General features: G+C 40.2%; 2 protein-coding genes across 3 annotated transcripts in view; both read right to left on the reverse strand.

The window, feature by feature from the left end:
• Positions 1-6,944, reverse strand: part of rnf123 (ring finger protein 123) — a 109,586-nt gene extending 102,642 nt beyond the window's left edge. Inside the window, exons 1-4 of the mRNA XM_076268697.1 lie at positions 6,798-6,944; positions 5,761-5,862; positions 4,610-4,688; positions 2,095-2,174 (exon numbers count right to left, since the gene is read on the reverse strand). Coding sequence (XP_076124812.1) covers positions 2,095-2,174; positions 4,610-4,688; positions 5,761-5,842 — 241 coding nt within the window. The 5' untranslated portion in view covers positions 5,843-5,862; positions 6,798-6,944. The remainder of the gene's footprint in view (positions 1-2,094; positions 2,175-4,609; positions 4,689-5,760; positions 5,863-6,797) is intronic.
• A 213-nt stretch (positions 6,945-7,157) lies between these two features.
• terf2ip (telomeric repeat binding factor 2, interacting protein) lies at positions 7,158-18,715 on the reverse strand. Of its 2 annotated transcripts, none has more exons than XM_076268187.1 (4): positions 18,639-18,715; positions 14,907-15,784; positions 9,379-9,500; positions 7,158-7,853 (listed from the first exon to the last, which is right to left on the reverse strand). In XM_076268187.1, the coding sequence occupies exons 2-4, from the start codon at positions 15,781-15,783 to the stop codon at positions 7,293-7,295; spliced, it is 1,560 nt and encodes a 519-aa protein (XP_076124302.1). In that variant the 5' UTR covers position 15,784; positions 18,639-18,715; the 3' UTR covers positions 7,158-7,292. The 2 variants fall into 2 exon arrangements, with proteins under 2 accessions (XP_076124302.1, XP_076124303.1); XM_076268188.1 differs by lacking the exon at positions 18,639-18,715 and adding an exon at positions 18,514-18,632.
• Between the last annotated feature and the right edge of the window lie 444 nt (positions 18,716-19,159).

Below are 19,159 nucleotides of genomic sequence, written 5' to 3' on the forward strand. Positions count from 1 at the left end.
CCTTTGAGCATACTGTAAGATTCTATCATACATTTTTTCCATACTTTATTAAGACTTTCACACAAAATTCAAGACTTTTCAAGGTCTGGAAAACAGTGTTTCAAAATTCCATACTTATTAAGACTTTCAAGACTTGCGCAAGCACCCTGTTAATAGCTCCCTGGCTAATGGAGTAGTACCCTCTGGCTTTAAACACGCTATTGTCTTAATGACATTAAGAATTGGATGGTTAACAACTTTTTACAGCTAAATGACAGCAAAACTGAAGTAATCATTTTTGGACCACCAAATTCTGTCAACAATGTAAGCAAGTCTCTTGGCCCTGTCTGTTAACCATCACAGTGTGGTCAAGAACCTAGGTGCTTTCCTAGACTCTTCTCTGACTTTTAATAAGCAAGTCAACAGCGTTGTCAAGGGACGTTTTTACCAACTTAGGACAATAGCAAAGCTCAAGTTTTCTCTCTCCTACAGTGATTTAGAAATCCTTATACATGCCTTTATTTCCTCTAGGCTTGATTATTGCAACTCACTGTATGTAGGTGTAACTAAATCTACTCTAAACAGACTCCAGCTGGTCCAAAATGCTGCAACCAGATTACTGACTGGATCTAAGAAACGTGACCACATTTCACCTGTGTTGGCTAAACTGCACTGGCTTCCTGTGGAACAAAGAATTCATTTTAAAATTCTTCTGTTTGTTTTCAAAGCTTTACATGGTTTAGCACCTCAGTATTTATGTGATCTTTTAATTCCTTACTGTCCTCCTAGACCTCTTCGATCATCTTCCCAGTGTCTTCTTTGTGTTCCTTCTGCCTCTCTTAAATCCAAAGGTGACAGAGCTTTCTCTGTCTATGCTCCCCAGCTTTGGAATAGCCTTCCTGATGTTGTGAAATCCTGCCCCACTATTAGTAGTTTTAAATCCAACCTAAAGACCTACCTCTTCTCCCTAGCTTTTAACACTCCCTGACTCCCTCACCTCTCCTTTTTATATGTTTATATGTATGTATATGTATTATTTTTATTATTATTTTTTATTATTATTATTATTATTTTATGTAAAGCACTTTGGTGCAATGCTATTGCTTTGAAATGTGCTATATAAATACATTTGACTTGACTTGACTTATCACAACAAAGTAAATCTCGGATATAAAATTTGTTAGACAGGCAAAGTTATTAGCAGTTAGCAACATGCATGGTGCCATAGGTGGTAAGGTAGGCCTAATGTTAGAACACAGCTGGATCTCGCGGACACTACTTGCGGTCACGGTTAACATTAGGCTATTAATTCATCAACTGTGACAGAAGAAAACTCAAATGGAAATCGCAAATGCCCCCTCTGTCACTATACTCTGCAGCCGAGTCACAACCTATCCAATATGATCCACCGCCAAGCCACTAAGCGCAGAGCACATAGCATTGCACATGACTCCAGTCACCCCCTCAACCCATTCTTCATGCTGCTCCCATCAGGGCATATGATGGCTCACTTTGGCAGGAGGTTTGTATTGTCAGCCATAGCCAAATTAAACACAACTTTTCACTGTATTTATTATGAATCCAGGTGTTTCAAAACATTTAAGCATGGCCAACATACAGGTACTGTACACTACCGGTCAAAAGCTTGGGGTCACTTAGATTTTTTCATTCCACTCCATTATAGACAGAATACCAGCTGAGATCAGTTGCATTCTTTTTTTTAATCAGGGCAGCAGTTTGCAGATTACATTATGTGCTTACATAATTGAAAAAAGGGTTCTCGACTGTTGTGGAAAGAAATGGCTGATCTTTAATGCAATATCTTCATTGCCTATTATCAGCAACCATTCATCCAATGTTCCAAAGGCACATTCTGTTTACTAATCTCATATCATTTTAAAAGGCTAACTGAGAAAACATTTCTAAGTGACCCGAAACATTTGACCGGTAGTGTATATGCCACATTGTGCATTTGCATATGTTACATTCAGGGCAGGTTAGGGTGTTAGGGCATGATCAGACTGCAGGCATTCACTGGATCCCTAAGGAGAAAATGAAGATTCATTTGTCAAGTTCCTGTGCAGGCCATGGCACATTTCTGAACAACAATCTGACCTCTACTGTCTTCTGTGAGCTCGCCCTCTGACAGCAGGTGCTCCAAATGGGCCTCCAGGTCTGGGAAGGTTAAGGTTTTCCTACACAGAAGAACAATCCCATCAGTAATAGTCACATACACATACATACATACATGTATACATGAATAAACAACTCTTAAGTCCAAATGAAAGGCAAGACATGCAGATAGGCTATACTAAGCAGCTTTGGAAACCAATATCCTAATGTCAGCTGTCATTGGTCCATTCCCTTACGTTGCTGAACTGAACTAATGTTTTCTGTGACTTAATAACAGGTCCTGATAAGGTTAACGTTAATTTATCCAATTCTCTGACATTAATCTGAGGAGTACTACACTACTCGTCATAAATGTTATGACGAGATAGCCTTGCCTAACGCTAGAGTTGAAACCAAATTAGTTGCTATACATAGGCCTATGGTATGATTAATTTACCAACAGATTGGGACTGAAACTATCAATAGAAAGCATAACGCTAGCCCATATGTGGCGTACTGGTTAATTCATTAGTTTGTTTTGATCGAAGTTGCCTGGTAGAATTGCCTCGGTTAGGCTTCATTTTATCACCTACGTTTTTGCTGCTTCAATAGTCTATCTAGTTAACATCCTTCAACTGTCAACTTTTAAAAATCAGTTATTTAACCAATTATTTAACAAAGTCCCTTGCTGACATCTATATATAATCAATTATAGTAATAAATGTGTCTTAATTTAAAGTAATGTTGTAGTCTGTCTTTCCTTCTTATGGTGTGTTGGCCATAAGACATAATGACACAAATGAATGAAATGTGTTTTTGCCTATCTATTTTCAAAAGCCATTCATGTTTCCAGCCAATCACTAAAGTGGTGTCTCACGTGCCCATATGCATATATACTGTTTATGTACTGTATAGTTAACTTTGGAAGTGATGCTCTGGCATGTGACCTTGCCCAATATGCCCGAAGGCCAAGTGGTCTTGCCCCAAAGATGATGAAATCCTAAAGCAGATTTTTAAAAGTGTTTAACTTTAAAGCTCTGCACTGCAACCATGTATGCAGAGGTTCAAGCTTTCATGCTTTTTAAACAGGTTCAAGCTTTATTTGCATTTCTATATTTAAAGCTTTTCTTTCAAACGATGGCCTCTGAATCGCTTAAATAAATCATATACTGCTTCATCATATTTTTCTGATGTGCACAGAGGAAGGTATCTAGAACAGTTAAAAATACTTCAGTGGGAACTGTGCTGAGGTCCAGCACACACAGATTACGGAGTTAAGCACAGCTGAAGTCTAAACCATGTCCAGGCCAGCTTCACCGGCTCATCTTACCTTTGGCTTGGTTTATCATACACTATGTATAGAGCAGTGCGAAACATGACTCTGCTCAAGGATTGGAAATGGGCTATAAAGACATAAGAATAAGAGTGGGGGAAGCACAACAAACTGATCCCACCCATCCACCACCACCCCTATTTCTGTACAGTGGTGGACACAGTACCCCATTTTTTAAGAATTTGAGCCTGTTTACATTTGTCATTAAAATGTGTAGTGGGTGTTCTGATCACCAGTGAACTGTTCTAAATACAAGTGTAAACAATCCCTAAGACACACTGATGTGATCCCTCAAACCACTTCCCAAGTTAGTCTGACATGCATTTGACCACATATCGTTTGTAGTGTAAACAATAATGCATTCTGATGTTTCCCGAACAGTGGATTTCATTAGCTCATTACATTCCTCTATTAACTCCCTATAATGTCATTTTTTTATTAAATAGTTAAATTATGCATTCAGCATAATATGCATTGTTATGATGGAAGGTTCACAGACCCCCCATCTCTGTCTCCTCTTGCTTCCTGTCACTCTTCACTGTCCTGTATCAATAAAACTAAATAGGATAGTGTCAATGGCTAGTAAAATAGTAGGAAGACCTCAAAGACATCTGACACAAATATATACTGACAGAATGAGAAAGAAAGCTAGGAAAATCATTGCAGATAGTACAAACCCTCTTTCTAGCCAGTTTGAGCTCTTGAAGTCTGGGAGGCGCTACAGAGTGCCTCTGGCCAAAAGTGTATTTAAAAAATCCTTTACTCCAAATGCCATCAGTATCCTCAATCAAACCAAGTGACAATATCAAACTGAGATGCTATTTCTTCTATTTCTTCTTGTACTTTTATTTTTATGTATTTTTTACTCTTATTCTTTTCTATGTATTTTATCATGATATTTCAACTCATGTGTCTGAGATGATATTGTGGCTGTATGTCTATCTGTCTTTTATGTCTGGTGAGCCAAAGAAAAATGTCCACCTTGGTGGACATTAAAGATTTATTCTATTCTATTCTATTCTAAGGCAAAAGGCCCAAAAAAGGACTTTAAAAAAGGTTTCGCTTGCAATAATATTGAGTTTTGTCGTGTTGTGCCAGTCAATTTTTGCTACATTGCTATTTTCTGTGAAATGTTGTGAATCGTGTATTTAAAGTGCTTTAAAGGAGTTTGCAATTCAACTGAACCTGTAAGCAGCTGATGTGAGTCCATATCTGGGAAATACATGGTGCAGGTAGTCACTCAGCAGCTTCTCATTCACAATCCCTACAAGGAACACAGGCATAGCTTATATGTCCAGTTTGCCGTTTTACCCAGCACAAGACTAAAACACAAGCGTTTATTGCCCCAAGTTATATGCAAGTCTGCTTCCCCTTCAGTATGTTTAGTGTGCCACAGAATTGTCTACCCCCTCCATCAATTCAGAGTGCTTTGCTGCTGTCTAACTAGCTATCGTAGCTTGGAAATCATAATACTCAGTTTCAATAGATGATTAAAGTGTTTTGTATTGGATTATCTTTATCTCTTTAAACTGTGCCGACCACATAGAAAAAGTATTCCCATCACAGAGGATACACAGTTTCCAATCGAGTAAGGTGTAGTCAGGGTTAGCTCAGTTCCGTGTTGCTATGATACAAGAGGAGTCTGACACAGTACTGGACAAGACATTGAGAACTGAACTCAATGGCCAAATTAGTTTACTGGCCAAATTAATTTACAGCCCAAATGTATTTATTTAAAAATCTCAAATTCAGAGATTACTGAAATAATCTACACTTTATCTACTGCATTTTAACTGTCAATTCAATCTGTAGGCCTACTTGTTAAAGACTTTGCTGACTATGTGTGACTGATAAATCAAAAGAAACTATTTCACAGTAGTTTTTTAACAAGTTCCTCTGGTACTAGCAAGCTGTATAGGATGGACACACATATCTCAATACAATTAAGTTCAGAAAACCTAAAAAACACACCACCACAGTAGAGAAAAATGGCAAATAATCTAAAAGAGTATTTGCAATTTGCTAGTGTAGTTCCTTTAAACAACAGATTCCAATTCAAGCCATCATACAGTTATAAAGAGCCATTGTATGCTGTAGTGTAAAGTACTATCAACACTGAAAGGGGCGGATCTAAAGACAACCTGTTGTATTCATCAAATTAACTTTAAATAAATAAATAAATAGACAAAACCGTCAGGTTGTTTCATCTATAAGAGGAAACGTTATGAAAAGAAGATGCAGTCCTTAGGAGAGGGAATAAATGTGCACAGTAGATTGGAGAAAGTGTGTGCCTTGCTGACATATCACACAGATTATAGAGCATAGCTGGAGCTCACCTGTGGCTTTGGGTTTCTCAGTGTCGGAGGCCAGGCGGTAGTTACCACGGCTCAAGGCTGTACCTCCTCCCTTAGAGCTCATGTTGCTCCTTTGTTGTCGCTCTGTGAGAAAGACGTAGAAAACAGATGTTTTGAATGGTAAAATTAAGTTCCATGGCGATTTCAGTGAGAAAGGAAAAGAGCCCTTAATCAGGAAAGTGACTGATAATAACACGAACTTGTTCGGTTTCCAAAACTTTGAAGTAGCTCTTACGCCCCTAAGTCCTGAATATGTCAATATACCGGTAAATAAAGATGCAACAATAAAACTGAATCTGATTCTCTGGTGGACTCTGGCTTTTTCTTCATCCCAAATCACTTACCGACCGTTCATCTTTACACCAACATTGTTTGTCCTCCATCTGTGTGGTTTAGGGCTGTACCCCCCCCCCCCCCCCCCCCCTGTATGAAATCTCGCAGTGTAAATCTACGAATAACTGAATTTTTGCATTGCAAAGAATGAACTGCGCGTTCATTTCAGAAAGATGTCATTGTAAGGTTAACGTTACCCTTCAAACTAGACACTTTCATTCTTTACGATAGGCTATTGCTCTAACATAAATTCGATGACAGCTCGTATCTTGTAACGTTATGTTGAATGTTGTCTTACAAATGGTCGGACAGGTCGCTAAAACCACTACATATTAAACTATAGTCAGCATTTCGTGTCTTGCTTGCTTTCCCTGGATCTTGTAACATTACATGATGTTGGGAGTGAGACTGATAACGGCAACATCAGTAGCTAAGAGGCAGCTAGCAAGCAGGCTAACTTGTGGTATGTAGACCAATTTCAGAAACAGCTCCTTGATTCAACTGGGGTCAACCAGTAACAGACACTAAGCGCACAACTCAAACAAGATTTTCGCTGGCTGGCGAAGGATACTTTCCGGGGTGTCAATGATTTAACGTTAGTCACTCCATGACAGTGACAGCCATTGAAGCTCTGCTTAGCCTCATAGTAACAGCTATCTGCTTAGCTCCTAGCAAAGTATACTTACCAAGGGCCTTGGAAAAACGACACAGATATCTAAAACCGTGCACGTTTCATCAGTTGTTTATATACAAAGTGAGCACACGACCCACTCAGTGAATCGAGCCGGTTTCGTTTCAAGACAACTCTCCAAATTGTGTCAACACTACAAGTAACATTACCTCTTCTTCACGCGATTCCAAGTCACGGAGCGTCGGTTGGACCAAAAATGTTTAAGGTACACAAAAACGCGAATCTCATGCGTATGTCACTGCTACATCTGTGTCACACTTCGCTCAAACAATGGTCATCATGGCCATTATCTTATTGGCCAGTTCTATGAAAAAGATTTTCATGCCCCTGAATAGGAAGTCCAATAAAAAATGCATTTTTTCCCATCAAAATACCAGATGTTTTAATTATTTCCACACTGTACAACATACAATTTAAAGGCAAAATAATACACAAACTAGATAGAACTGAAAGTTGTCAGTTATTTGTTACAAATAAAACTGATTCAAAGTCATTCTGCTTTTAGGAAAGAGACTCTGGCAGACACACCCTCCTTTCCGTACTTCTCCTCGAGTTGACACTTAGAGATTGGATCTTCTGACAGCAGAAGCTGGTCCTCCCTCTGACTCCACAGTGGCCGAGGAAATGTCCCCTGCAGAAGGTGGCACTGAGCTAATGTAACATCACCGCTTGCCTTTAGCAGTGATTTAGTGACGTCAAGCAGGTTCTTACTGCAATCTTTCATCAAGTCCAAGACTAACCTTTCTCCTTCCAAATTCACAGGGTGTGGAGCACAGCCTTCCTCCTGTGAGGTATGGCTAAAGTCATCCTCTTGTGACTCACCCTCTAACAGGAACAAGTGGCTCCTGCAGGAACTTTGCTTTACATTACACGTTTTGGTGCTCTCCCCATCCTCAGCAGTCTTATGACTATTACATTTTGACCCCATACTTTTCTTCTGTTGTGGAGGTGAACCAGTCACTTGTTCCATAGCCTCATGAAATATCTCAGTTTCACTGTCTGACTGCGAAAGGATAGAGGCAGTCATCTGAGGCCGACTGTTATCTTCATTCTAAAACAAAAGAGTTGAACCCAATTAAGTACGACATGCTGACTAAATTCTAAAGGTAGACAGTCACTCAATAGCAAGGATGTATGGAACATATAGTTCTTCTCTCCACATCATTCATCTCAATAGAATGTAGAAAAAATATTCAGATTACAACCCTTCCAAGAATGCTTATTCATTCACAATAATAATAATAATAATATACTGTAGCTGTATGTCTTTAAAGTCTGTAACAAACAGACCAGGTCTGATTTTTCAGACAAAATATTCACACAAAATTCTGCAGGTTATTAAACACATGTATTCTAATTAGTCTATACACACCAAGGATGAAATTAGTTGCAATGAAAAATTTTATTTTACAATTGATATTGTGGGGCTGTTTTTAGGGAACCTTATTAAAGTGCATTGAATCATGAACCCCAAGAAAAACCTCAACATTTTCAATGGAAATCTGTCAATCTCTGCCAAGACACTAAAATTGGATCATAATTAGATTCTTCATCAGGTCAATAAACCAAAACAAATATCAAAACAAAAATGGTTTACTGAACACAAAATCAAGCTTCTGCCATTTCCATCTCAGTCCCCTGATCTAACGTCCATAGAAAAATAGTGGGGTGCGTTCAGCACTGCAAGATCGAACGTGCCTGCTGATTTGACAATAACGGACCAGGAACACATTGCATGGTCTTCCTACAGATAGGTCTTGTTATAACCTCTCTGTACACTTTCAAAGTTTACAATACTTTGTCTGTAGAAACCCTCACCACACTACCACAGAAGTGTAATTATATTTTGAGCATTGTTAGTGAAATAGCGACTTGGTACCTTGCCCGGTTAGCATCACTGTAAGTCCATTCATTTCAGTGTTTCCCATACATTGACTTATTTGAGGCGGCCCACCACAATATCAACATTGACCACCACACAATGATTTTCCAGGTTGTACTAAATTGTGCTTAAATCTGGTTAGTATCATAACCACGCTGTGCTAATTTGTTAAAAAAACTGTTGCCTTCAAGTTAATTCTGCAAACCAACCACCACAAATGGAATTCAATTCTCTGGGAAACACTGCAGTGATAATGCAAATAAACGGTCTTGCTCAAAACGGTACCAATTAACATAATTTTGCATAAAGTTGTTAACTACCGTAAATAAACCCTAGGTGGTTTTTACTCTAGATTTACACTTTAAATACAAAGTGAATGGAAGACATCAAACACCTTTTTTTTGATCCAGTGACTGCAAAATATGAGAATACAGAGGTGCATTCAAATTTGGCAAACAGTGGCGAATGTTTAATTTGCGCAATCTGGTGTTTCAATCCATTGTAACGGTAACACTTTTTCCAGCATGCATCCAGCTCCACTGTATGTTTGCAGACAAACTACCTCCTCAAACTGTTTGCCAGTGTTCACAAACATTTGCCAAGAACTCAAGACAAACAGAAAACAGTTTCCAAACGTTCACAAACATTTGCCTATGTTTTGCGAATTTGAACGCACCTCAGGTCAGCCTCTTACCCAAAGTGAATTACGAAATTCCCTCACTGCCCTGTCAAGAATACCCAGTCCTCTCTTGGTTGGTGTCGATGTTTTTGATGATGGCAAACCTCCTTCTTTAGGGGTCAACTCATTCCCAGGACCTGCATTTCACAAACATTATTATAAAAGCTTCAAACATTCATGTTAAATACATACAACATCAACCTAAACCTACAACAGATGTTGATGACGTTGATGTGATGATCTCCCCACATAGGCTAAAAGGCTAATAAATCCCAGACAAAATATACACAGATTTCTTTTTTTATGAATGTCAACAGCACAAGGGGAGTAACATGCCTTTTTGCACTCTCAATAAACACAAACCTATACTAGCCTAAAACAATCATTTCTGGCTATCAATCTAAACAGAGAGGACAAGAGAAAGGAGCCACATGGGAGATGCATAGGCTACATGGTGTGGCTAAAAGAATATTTGCATTTGAGTTTGAAAGGCCTTGGCCTACATGTTATAATAACTTAAGATGTAAAATGTATCAATTTAACTGTATTCCAAATGCCACCCTTTTAAATTGTAACTGTATTTAAATACAGTTACTCAAATTTTGTATTTTAAATTCATAATCCAGAATACATATATTCTGATACTTCCCAACACTGCCTATCAATAAAGTAGTTCATTGGAAAAGACACCACATTTGGGTTGGTTTTATCTTAATAACTGATAACTCCTAGAAAACTGCTCAAGAAGGCACATATATGGACAGACCCAATTACAATACCAGATAAAAATAGAAATAGAAAACAACACATAGCAAAAAAATATATTATAAGCAGAATTTGCAACTGAAACCAGGGTTCAACATTAGCCTTTAAAAGTGGTTGCCAGCTGGGCAACAAGGCATGAGGTTTTGCCAAAGACAAAAAATGGTTGCCCCATTATTAACGGCCTGTTATTTTCAGTTTTCTCTATTTGTGCACTAAAATAAGGATGACACTAGTTAGCGCCTGCCTCCACACATTGTGCCTCGACCAATCGCTTTGCAGCTTTCTCATGCTGCTTTGATTGCCAATCCAATGTTTTTCAATGTTTATCGAAATTGTATAGATTAGATAGTTTATAGATTCTGCTTGAATCTCTCCACACACACACAAACACACACAGAAAATGATGGCTTATGTCATATGTTTCTATTTCACATATGTGGAATTCACTATAGTTTAAATATTTTGTTAAAGGAACACGCCACCCAAAATCAGTAGTGATATATGTTCTTACCGTAACTTTCACGAGTTGAGTCGTACCTCTCCCGCGTCGGTAGGTGCACTCAAACGCTCTGTCGCGCGGCGCGAATGTGTTAGCATGTTGCTATGCTAGCGGGCTCTGCCGTGGCCGTAGAGAGAGGCACATAGCAGTATTCAAACACCTCCACGTTTTACCTACTTAAATACAGTTGCACGAGTAGTTGATGAAAAATGTTAGGGCACACAACATGAAACGTGACAATTTTCCAAGCGAATAAACATGAGAACTACAATGTGTGGCGCAATAGCACTTGGGAGTACTTCGACCTAGCGTGGTAATATTATTAACACCTAATTGTAGATCCTATCCACCACAGAGTTTAGAATCCATGCTTGATCGACCCTCAGCCTCTCCCTCCCCTCTGAGCGAGAGAGGCACACACACTAGAGATGCGCTGATGGGCTATTATTTCAACCATAACTGCATAGCAAAACTTATCATCCATCAGCCATCCATCAGCACCAAAGTTTGTTGACCAATTTTCAAAAATGCACCTGCCCACCATCCGCTGGTTGTTTTAATGTAGGCTATATGGGTGATGCAGCGCTGCTGACGTGAGGCTAGAAAGCCCTTGCCTGTTCTAGAAAGACTGATCTAATGCAGCAAATATATTAAAAGGCAAAAGTCGTACATTGGCTAGGCCTATCCCCAGAATATCAGCAGCAAACTCAGTCTCTGTCGCGCAAAACAGTCTCCAAATAAAACGCACATCGGCCTGTTGCCTATTCTGCCAGCTTGTGACAATATATCGTCCAAAATGCTTGATTGCATTGCATTCTCCACATTTTTAGCTACATTTTCATGTACCACATCAGCATTTTTGTTCAGTGAATCTTTTGTAAATTGCTTTACAATTACCGTCGGGCCCTTGTCAGCAGACTTCGGCTTGCCTCTTGCCACTCCTTGTCTTCCGATGTCATTTCTGAGTCATCTACAGATGTTCACCTCCCTAAATAGAACCAACTTCAACCTGTGTTATATCCTAGATGAGACGCCTGGGTTATTTTGTTTAGATATTAGCCTATATATAAAACACATAATTGTAGCCTACCATTCAGGGAATAGGCATTTAAAAGAGAGACAGAGAGTGATATGACTAAGAAATGACATCGGGTGATGGCAGTGCGAGACGTAAGAGCTAAAACTTCTACAAACTCACTAACATCCACAGCGGAAAAAGAAGGTAAGAAAAATAGTCGGAAAACTTAGATGTGTAAGGCAAGCAAGCAAGTTTGGCGGTTGTTACTAAAAATGTGAACATGCACGTTGCATTGTTGTGCGGTGGACTTTCAGAATGAATGGAGTCGGAGTTTCTTTAATATCGAGGCGTCATATTTGTCCGATGGCCTGCTATAAAATGAATTGCGATGTCTGTCTGAAAAAGACGCGCTCGTGCAGTCAAAATGTCTTCAGAACAGGCTTGTCAGTCAACCTGACATAACAGTAAAGTAGCCTATAATGTGAATGACTTGTTATTTTATCAAGGATTTCTTTCTTTTTGCAAAAAATAAAGTACAATAGGCATTAATTAGTAGGCCAGGAGCATGCTGAAATTATGTGGCAAATTGCGTTTTTTATTACAATGATAAAATTGTAAAAGGACGTGACCGAAGCTGAGGCAAGCCAGGCAATAGGCCCGACGGTAATTGTAAAGCAATTTACAAAAGATTCACTGAACAAAAATGCTGATGTGGTACATGAAAATGTAGCTAAAAATGTGGAGAATGCAATGCAATCAAGCATTTTGGACGATATATTGTCACAAGCTGGCAGAATAGGCAACAGGCCGATGTGCGTTTTATTTGGAGACTGTTTTGCGCGACAGACTGAGTTTGCTGCTGATATTCTGGGGATAGGCCTAGCCAATGTACGACTTTTGCCTTTTAATATATTTGCTGCATTAGATCAGTCTTTCTAGAACAGGCAAGGGCTTTCTAGCCTCACGTCAGCAGCGCTGCATCACCCATATAGCCTACATTAAAACAACCAGCGGATGGTGGGCAGGTGCATTTTTGAAAATTGGTCAACAAACTTTGGTGCTGATGGATGGCTGATGGATGATAAGTTTTGCTATGCAGTTATGGTTGAAATAATAGCCCATCAGCGCATCTCTAGTGTGTGTGCCTCTCTCGCTCAGAGGGGAGGGAGAGGCTGAGGGTCGATCGATCAAGCATGGATTCTAAACTCTGTGGTGGATAGGATCTACAATTAGGTGTTAATAATATTACCACGCTAGGTCGAAGTACTCCCAAGTGCTATTGCGCCACACATTGTAGTTCTCATGTTTATTCGCTTGGAAAATCGTCACGTTTCATGTTGTGTGCCCTAACATTTTTCATCAACTACTCGTGCAACTGTATTTAAGTAGGTAAAACGTGGAGGTGTTTGAATACTGCTATGTGCCTCTCTCTACGGCCACGGCAGAGCCCGCTAGCATAGCAACATGCTAACACATTCGCGCAGCGCGACAGAGCGTTTGAGTGCACCTACCGACGCGGGAGAGGTACGACTCAACTCGTGAAAGTTACGGTAAGAACATATATCACTACTGATTTTTGGTGGCGTGTTCCTTTAATGTATAGTATTTTATAATCTGCATAATTACTAGTAGCTAAAATATGTTAGCCTGACGAGCCAGACTCACATTAAAATGTAGGGTCTGGGCACTCACCGTTCCCAGTGCTCAGTCCGAGGGGCGGGATAATCGGTTGTCTTTCAAATTTCCTCTGCACGCAATAGGACAGCGCTATGAGTCCCATGGTTTCCCACCAGCAGAGCTAGTTGGCTAGTTCAAACTTTTGCCAACAAGCTTAACTCGTGTCACACTGTTCGCCAACAGCAACATTATCTTATTTGTTTTCAAGTAGCAGGGAATTCAAGCCAAACCGTTGCAACTCTGCCATCAATCATTATATTAAGCCCGCCTAACAACTCTATACACGATTTAATTGGGCTGATAGAAGTTTAATTTTTCGAGCTCACAAGCCAACGGAGAGTTGCTAGACTAGCCCTGCTCTAGGGTGCGTCTAGATTTCTAGGCTAAAAATATGTAGCCGTGGCCTACTGGTTAGCACTTCGAACCTGTAACCGGAGGGTTGCCGGTTCGAACCCCGACCAGTAGGCACGGCTGAAGTGCCCTTGAGCAAGGCACCTAACCCCTCACTGCTCCCCGAGCGCAGCTGTTGATGCAGGCAGCTCACTGCGCCGGCATTAGTGTGTGCTTCACATCACTGTGTGTACACTGTGTGCTGTGTCTGTTTCACTAATTCACGGATTGGGATAAATGCAGAGACCAAATTGCCCTCACGGGATCAAAAGAGTATATATACTTATACTTAATACTTCATATTGATTTTTAAACTATTACACTTAGGCATATCTTTAGGTCATAGATACATATACTGTCTGTATCTATGTTTAATGTGGTGTGTAGGGCTAGGGCTTGAGTGCGCAATTGGTTGTGTGTAGGTGTAATTGAGTGCGCAATTGGTTGTGTGTAGGTGTAATTGAGTGCCTGTCACTTTAAGAAGTGCATGAGTAATTAGCCTTTAGTCTCACCCTATCTTTTACTGTCTTAAGAGTCTCACGGTTTTAGGCTAGTGAATAATAGTTGTGCATGGTGTGTATGGTGGATGCAATACATTATGTTTTCTATGTCATTAGATAAAATAAATGTTCAAAAAACTAACAAGTCAAAGAAAATCTTAATGGGATCATGGGAAGTGTTTTGCAATGTTCATTAATGATTTTAGTGACCACTACACGAATGACAGACATGACCTGAGTTAGCGGGATAGTTAGCAAGGAGCTCTCTCCAGATGTAAAAGTTTGCCAAGGTTAAGTTGCCTATTTCTAAATGACGTTAAACCCAATAGTAGGCTTAAATTACCTAAATCCCATAGCCTAGGTAGGTTAGCAACAAAAACTTGAGATGCAAGTGAGCAAATCAACTTGATATTAGCCTATTATTATGTGTTATGCATCACTTAAACTAGCAGCCATGTCTCTCTGTTTATGGCACGACAGCTGCACATACATGTGTGAGGAGAAAAGACGCACAGCCACAGGCTAGGGGAGGAGGCTCTAGAAGCATGCCTTGCGCACACGCATGTTACTTTAAAAATTTGTGGGGAAATTTAGTTGAGGAAATGGTTGCCACTTGTCATAATTTGGTTGCTGGGCAACCGTTACTGTCGAGCCCTGACTGAAACTAACGTAGCCTAAATAGTGCAGGACTCACCACTCATCCCTTGATTTCCACCCCCTTCATCTGCATCAAGTCTGGATCTCTTAAGAGAGGGTTCATCTTCAGGCACTGCTACCACGTCTCTCTCAGGGCATCCTCCAGGTGTCTGTTGCCCTGTAGCAGAAGCTCCAATTCCATCTCCATCTAGTGCCTCTACAGCAGGATGTTCAGGCCTTTCTTCTGGAGGATGATCTACTGCTACCCCTTCAACTACAGCTGACTCAGCTCCAGACAAGGTGGCAGGCTCATTCACAGGTAACTGAACAGGGATGTCATTATCCAATAGCACTTGCTGTGCAGTATCTTTGTGAGGCTTAGGCATGGACACAAACTCCAGTTGCCCCATCTTGCCCTTTGGTGGCCTGTCCCTTAAGTGTTTGAGATAACGGTCTTTCATAGACTGCCAGCTGTGGGGCGTAATCTTCTGCTTTTCCATAAGCTGCCATACACTGTTGCCTCGTGCCTCTTTCTGACGCTTTGATATGTAGTTCAAAATCGCTTCGTCCTCATCTGTTGTGTAACCCATTCGTCCAACCGCTGCTTCTTTAGATCGCAGTGATCTCGTCTGGATGTTTTGTGTGGTGCTCAGCCTGTAATTCATCTCATCCAATTGCTGGTTCTTCTTCACACAGTCCCAAATGTACTGGGTAGAGACATAAAGTTCTCCGCTGTTGTTGGTGATGTCAGTTATCTCCTTCGGATCTGCAAGCAGAAGGGCACCAGGTTCCCGGAAACGGGTTAGACACCCACCCCCAGCATAAATCATATCACGAAGTTGGGCTTTTGCAGGACCCGGACGAATGTAGAAGCGCATCTGCTCTCCTTTACAGTCCAAGAACAGGACAGGAGAAATGGCGGAAGTTGAAGACATTCTAAAACGTGAAAGACAAGTTATATGTAACTGCTTTTTTCATCAATTTTGTTTGTATTATTTGATAACGTAACAGTTACACATACAAGACGTGTTGTCACTCTGACACCTTTTCTGCCCTGTATTCTAGATCCCCACTGTAGAATCTTTACACCTCGGTCTTGGGTATGTTTAACGTAACCAAGCTCATTTTGTTTGCCCTTGCAATAGAATACCAATTATGCCAAACTACGTTGTAGATATAACGTTTAGGGATGCACGATATATCGGAGGCCGATATATTATTGGCCGATAAGTGAAAAAATTAAAATATTATTATCGGTCCGATAACAGAATTCTGGCCGATAATTTGCGCCGATATTTTAGCTTGGTTGGCTATACTTTTTCCTCAATATAATGTCAGCGGTGTGAATGTATTTCACCACTCTAACAAATATGTGGATATGCGTTCATTTGGGAATCTGTGCATCTCAAAATCCTCTCGTGAATGATCCACCATTTAACCTTACCAGAGCGGAGCTCAGCCCTATCTAGAGTCGTCTTGTGCTGATGTGTTTGCACTTTACCACGCTGGTCGGGGAAACAAATAAACAAACTTGTTAGTGGGACGAGTACATAAGTAGGCCTAGTTCTAAGTTGTGTTTTAGTATTATATTTGCATTACTTTAGCTTGGGTTTTGTATTATTACCTAGAAATATGCTAACCATTCCTGCTTCAGTTCCAGACAGGTCATCATAATAAGTTATTAAAACCTTCGGGGCTAACCCCTTTCATTTCTGCTGCAGCAGGTTGTGCGCAACAGAGTAGACGGACATAAGATACAGTCTGAGGAGTTGCAGCTTTATTCAGTTACCCGCAGTTGAAACTAAACCTAAGTTTCCCTCACAAACTCTGATTTGGTCGCTATACTGTAGCTTATTCCCAGCTGAGCCGTTTATGAGTGTTTAGTCCTAAATGAAAACGATTAATACTCTCTAGCCACTCACTCGCAATTCACTGACGTCATGTTCACTTAAAGAAGCCACACATACTGTAGGGCTAGGCTACTGTTATGTTGACTGATGTACTATTGAGGCCTATTATGAGTTCTGTCCATCATTTGGTGGTAGGTAAAATTACTGCAATAAAATTATGCTTATTAAATGCTTTTCCCCAAATCTTTTCACAATTTTTTTTCAAGAGTAATATTATCGGTTGTCATATCGGTATCGGCCACAACAAACCAATAAATATCGGTTATTGTTATCGGCCCTAAAATTCCATATCAGTGCATCTCTAATAACGTTAGAGTGTAATGTTACAACGCTTGTTCCTCATGATCTTGGAGCAAGCGAACGTCACTTTCTCTCGAGAAAGGACTCCCTGACCACCGTCTCGCTATCCGGAGAAATAATCTTTGGTAACCGGTATTTACCGATTTCCAGCTCCCATTGACTTCCATTCAACACATGTAAACAAAACATCAATTATGTGGTTAAACTAACGCCGCTGACTTATGCCAGCAACCATTTCACTTTGATAATAAACTACATTTTGGTACAACATATATAGAGCAGGAATAACAACTGCTTAAGCAGTAAGGAGAAATTTTAAAGCGTCGCTCAGCCCCTAAGACTGTGCCCATTGCCTAAATTTGTGGTCTTTTAATGTCGAATGTCAGTCGAATGGCAGGGCGGTGGTAGTGTAGTGGTTAAGGAGCTGGGCTAGCGTGCAGTAGCCTGAAAGTTTGTCGGTTCAATTCCCAGCTTCCACCGTTGTGCCCTTGAGCAAGGCACTTAACCCCAAGTTGCTCCGGGGACAATGTGATCTCTTGTAATATGGCTGACATATGTAAGTCACTTTGGTCAAGAAGTGTCTGCTAAATGTAATGTAATGTAATTACATTCCAAAACGTACCTTAATAATACTTCACAATTTATAAAGGTACTAAGTTTAAAAAGAAAAAACACAAAGATTATTCGACGGTCGCTTCTTTTCTAATAAATATAATGGGCTACATTACATATTTCAGGCCACTAGATGGCGCCATGGTGATGGTGTCATCTGGTGGCCGTGCAGCACAATAGCGCCATAATTATTGTAATCCCTCTGATATATTGTGTTTTTTTTTTTTTTTTTAACTTCGTTCATTTATAAATTGTGATGTAATATATAGGTATGTTTTTTAATGTAATTAACTTACAAGTTAGGGATAACGGCCGCCAAGGTAACCTGTGACCTAAACCTTGTTTACATGTGTTCAAAAGAAGTAAATGGGGGCCGCAAATCGGTCAATAGCGGTGACCAAACAATATTTCTCCGGATAGCGTGACAGCGGTCCGACCCAGCAGTATCAAATACAGCACCACTTCTATCCAATAGCTTGCAATTAGTTGACCGTCACACAACGATTCAAACCGCCTACTTGCACATTTCAAATACTTAGTTGAAGTATAGTGCAGATATTGGGACAATACAGTGGGCACAACGCAAGTAAGCGCAGTGCACACTAACAGTGTACGTTAGCTGCTAAGTTACGGACGGAAGTATGCTGTTTGAGCATAGACAGTAAAAGATAGGGTTTGAGACACAGCACCTGTGAACCAAGGTGGGCTTGACGTTAGGGTGTCTATTATATTTTGGCTCAGTGGAACAAGGTAACGTAAACGTTAAGACGTAGGAGTTACACACAGGAGTCCACCTCATAGGTCTACCTTAGAACATATCCAATATTATTCTCATCCATTTACCTTCTGGAGTGCAATTCCCTCGTAGCATACAGATATAGGCTTTACTATTGCTATGAGTGGACAGTTTCTCGATGTTTTACACCTGACTGACAAATATTTTGAGAAAGTAACGTCAAGTAACTTACAGAGTACGAACTTCACGCGGGAAAGCGATATAGACACTTCAGCAGCAGCGGATAACGACAAAAAAATTCAATATGGCCGCCATTCACTAATCCTTCAGAATAAAAGTCGGAATTTATTCTGTTATTCATTAGTTCATTACATAGACTGTAGGCTATACCAGGGGATCCCAAACTTTCCCACGACAAGGCCCCCCAAATTAGCCTAGCCTACTACAGACAACCTGACACTTCCAACGCCGACACATCGTGTTTGTAAAGCTTTATTAAACAACAAAGTGGAGCATCACAAACATGTCTATTTGAACTTCAGTTAAACAGACGAATCTGCGGCCAGGTATCGGAGGCTAAATCATCAGCTGAACACACCTGCAAGAGAAGGGGGGGGGTTACGTTAACTCCAGAGGCAAAGTAAACAGTCCAGCCAGTTAAAGTGCATATGTCAGGTTAAAAAACATTTTTGACAAATGAAGGGACATGAAGCAAGATAGTAGTGAGTAGTGATTTTTCTTAAAAAATCAACT

The sequence above is a fragment of the Alosa pseudoharengus genome, unplaced genomic scaffold (genome assembly GCF_046254945.1).
Source record: "Alosa pseudoharengus isolate Yale_2024_CS ecotype anadromous, Long Island Sound unplaced genomic scaffold, YU_APseudo_1.1 YU_APseudo_1.1_scf_5, whole genome shotgun sequence".
NCBI lineage: Eukaryota > Metazoa > Chordata > Actinopteri > Clupeiformes > Clupeidae > Alosa > Alosa pseudoharengus.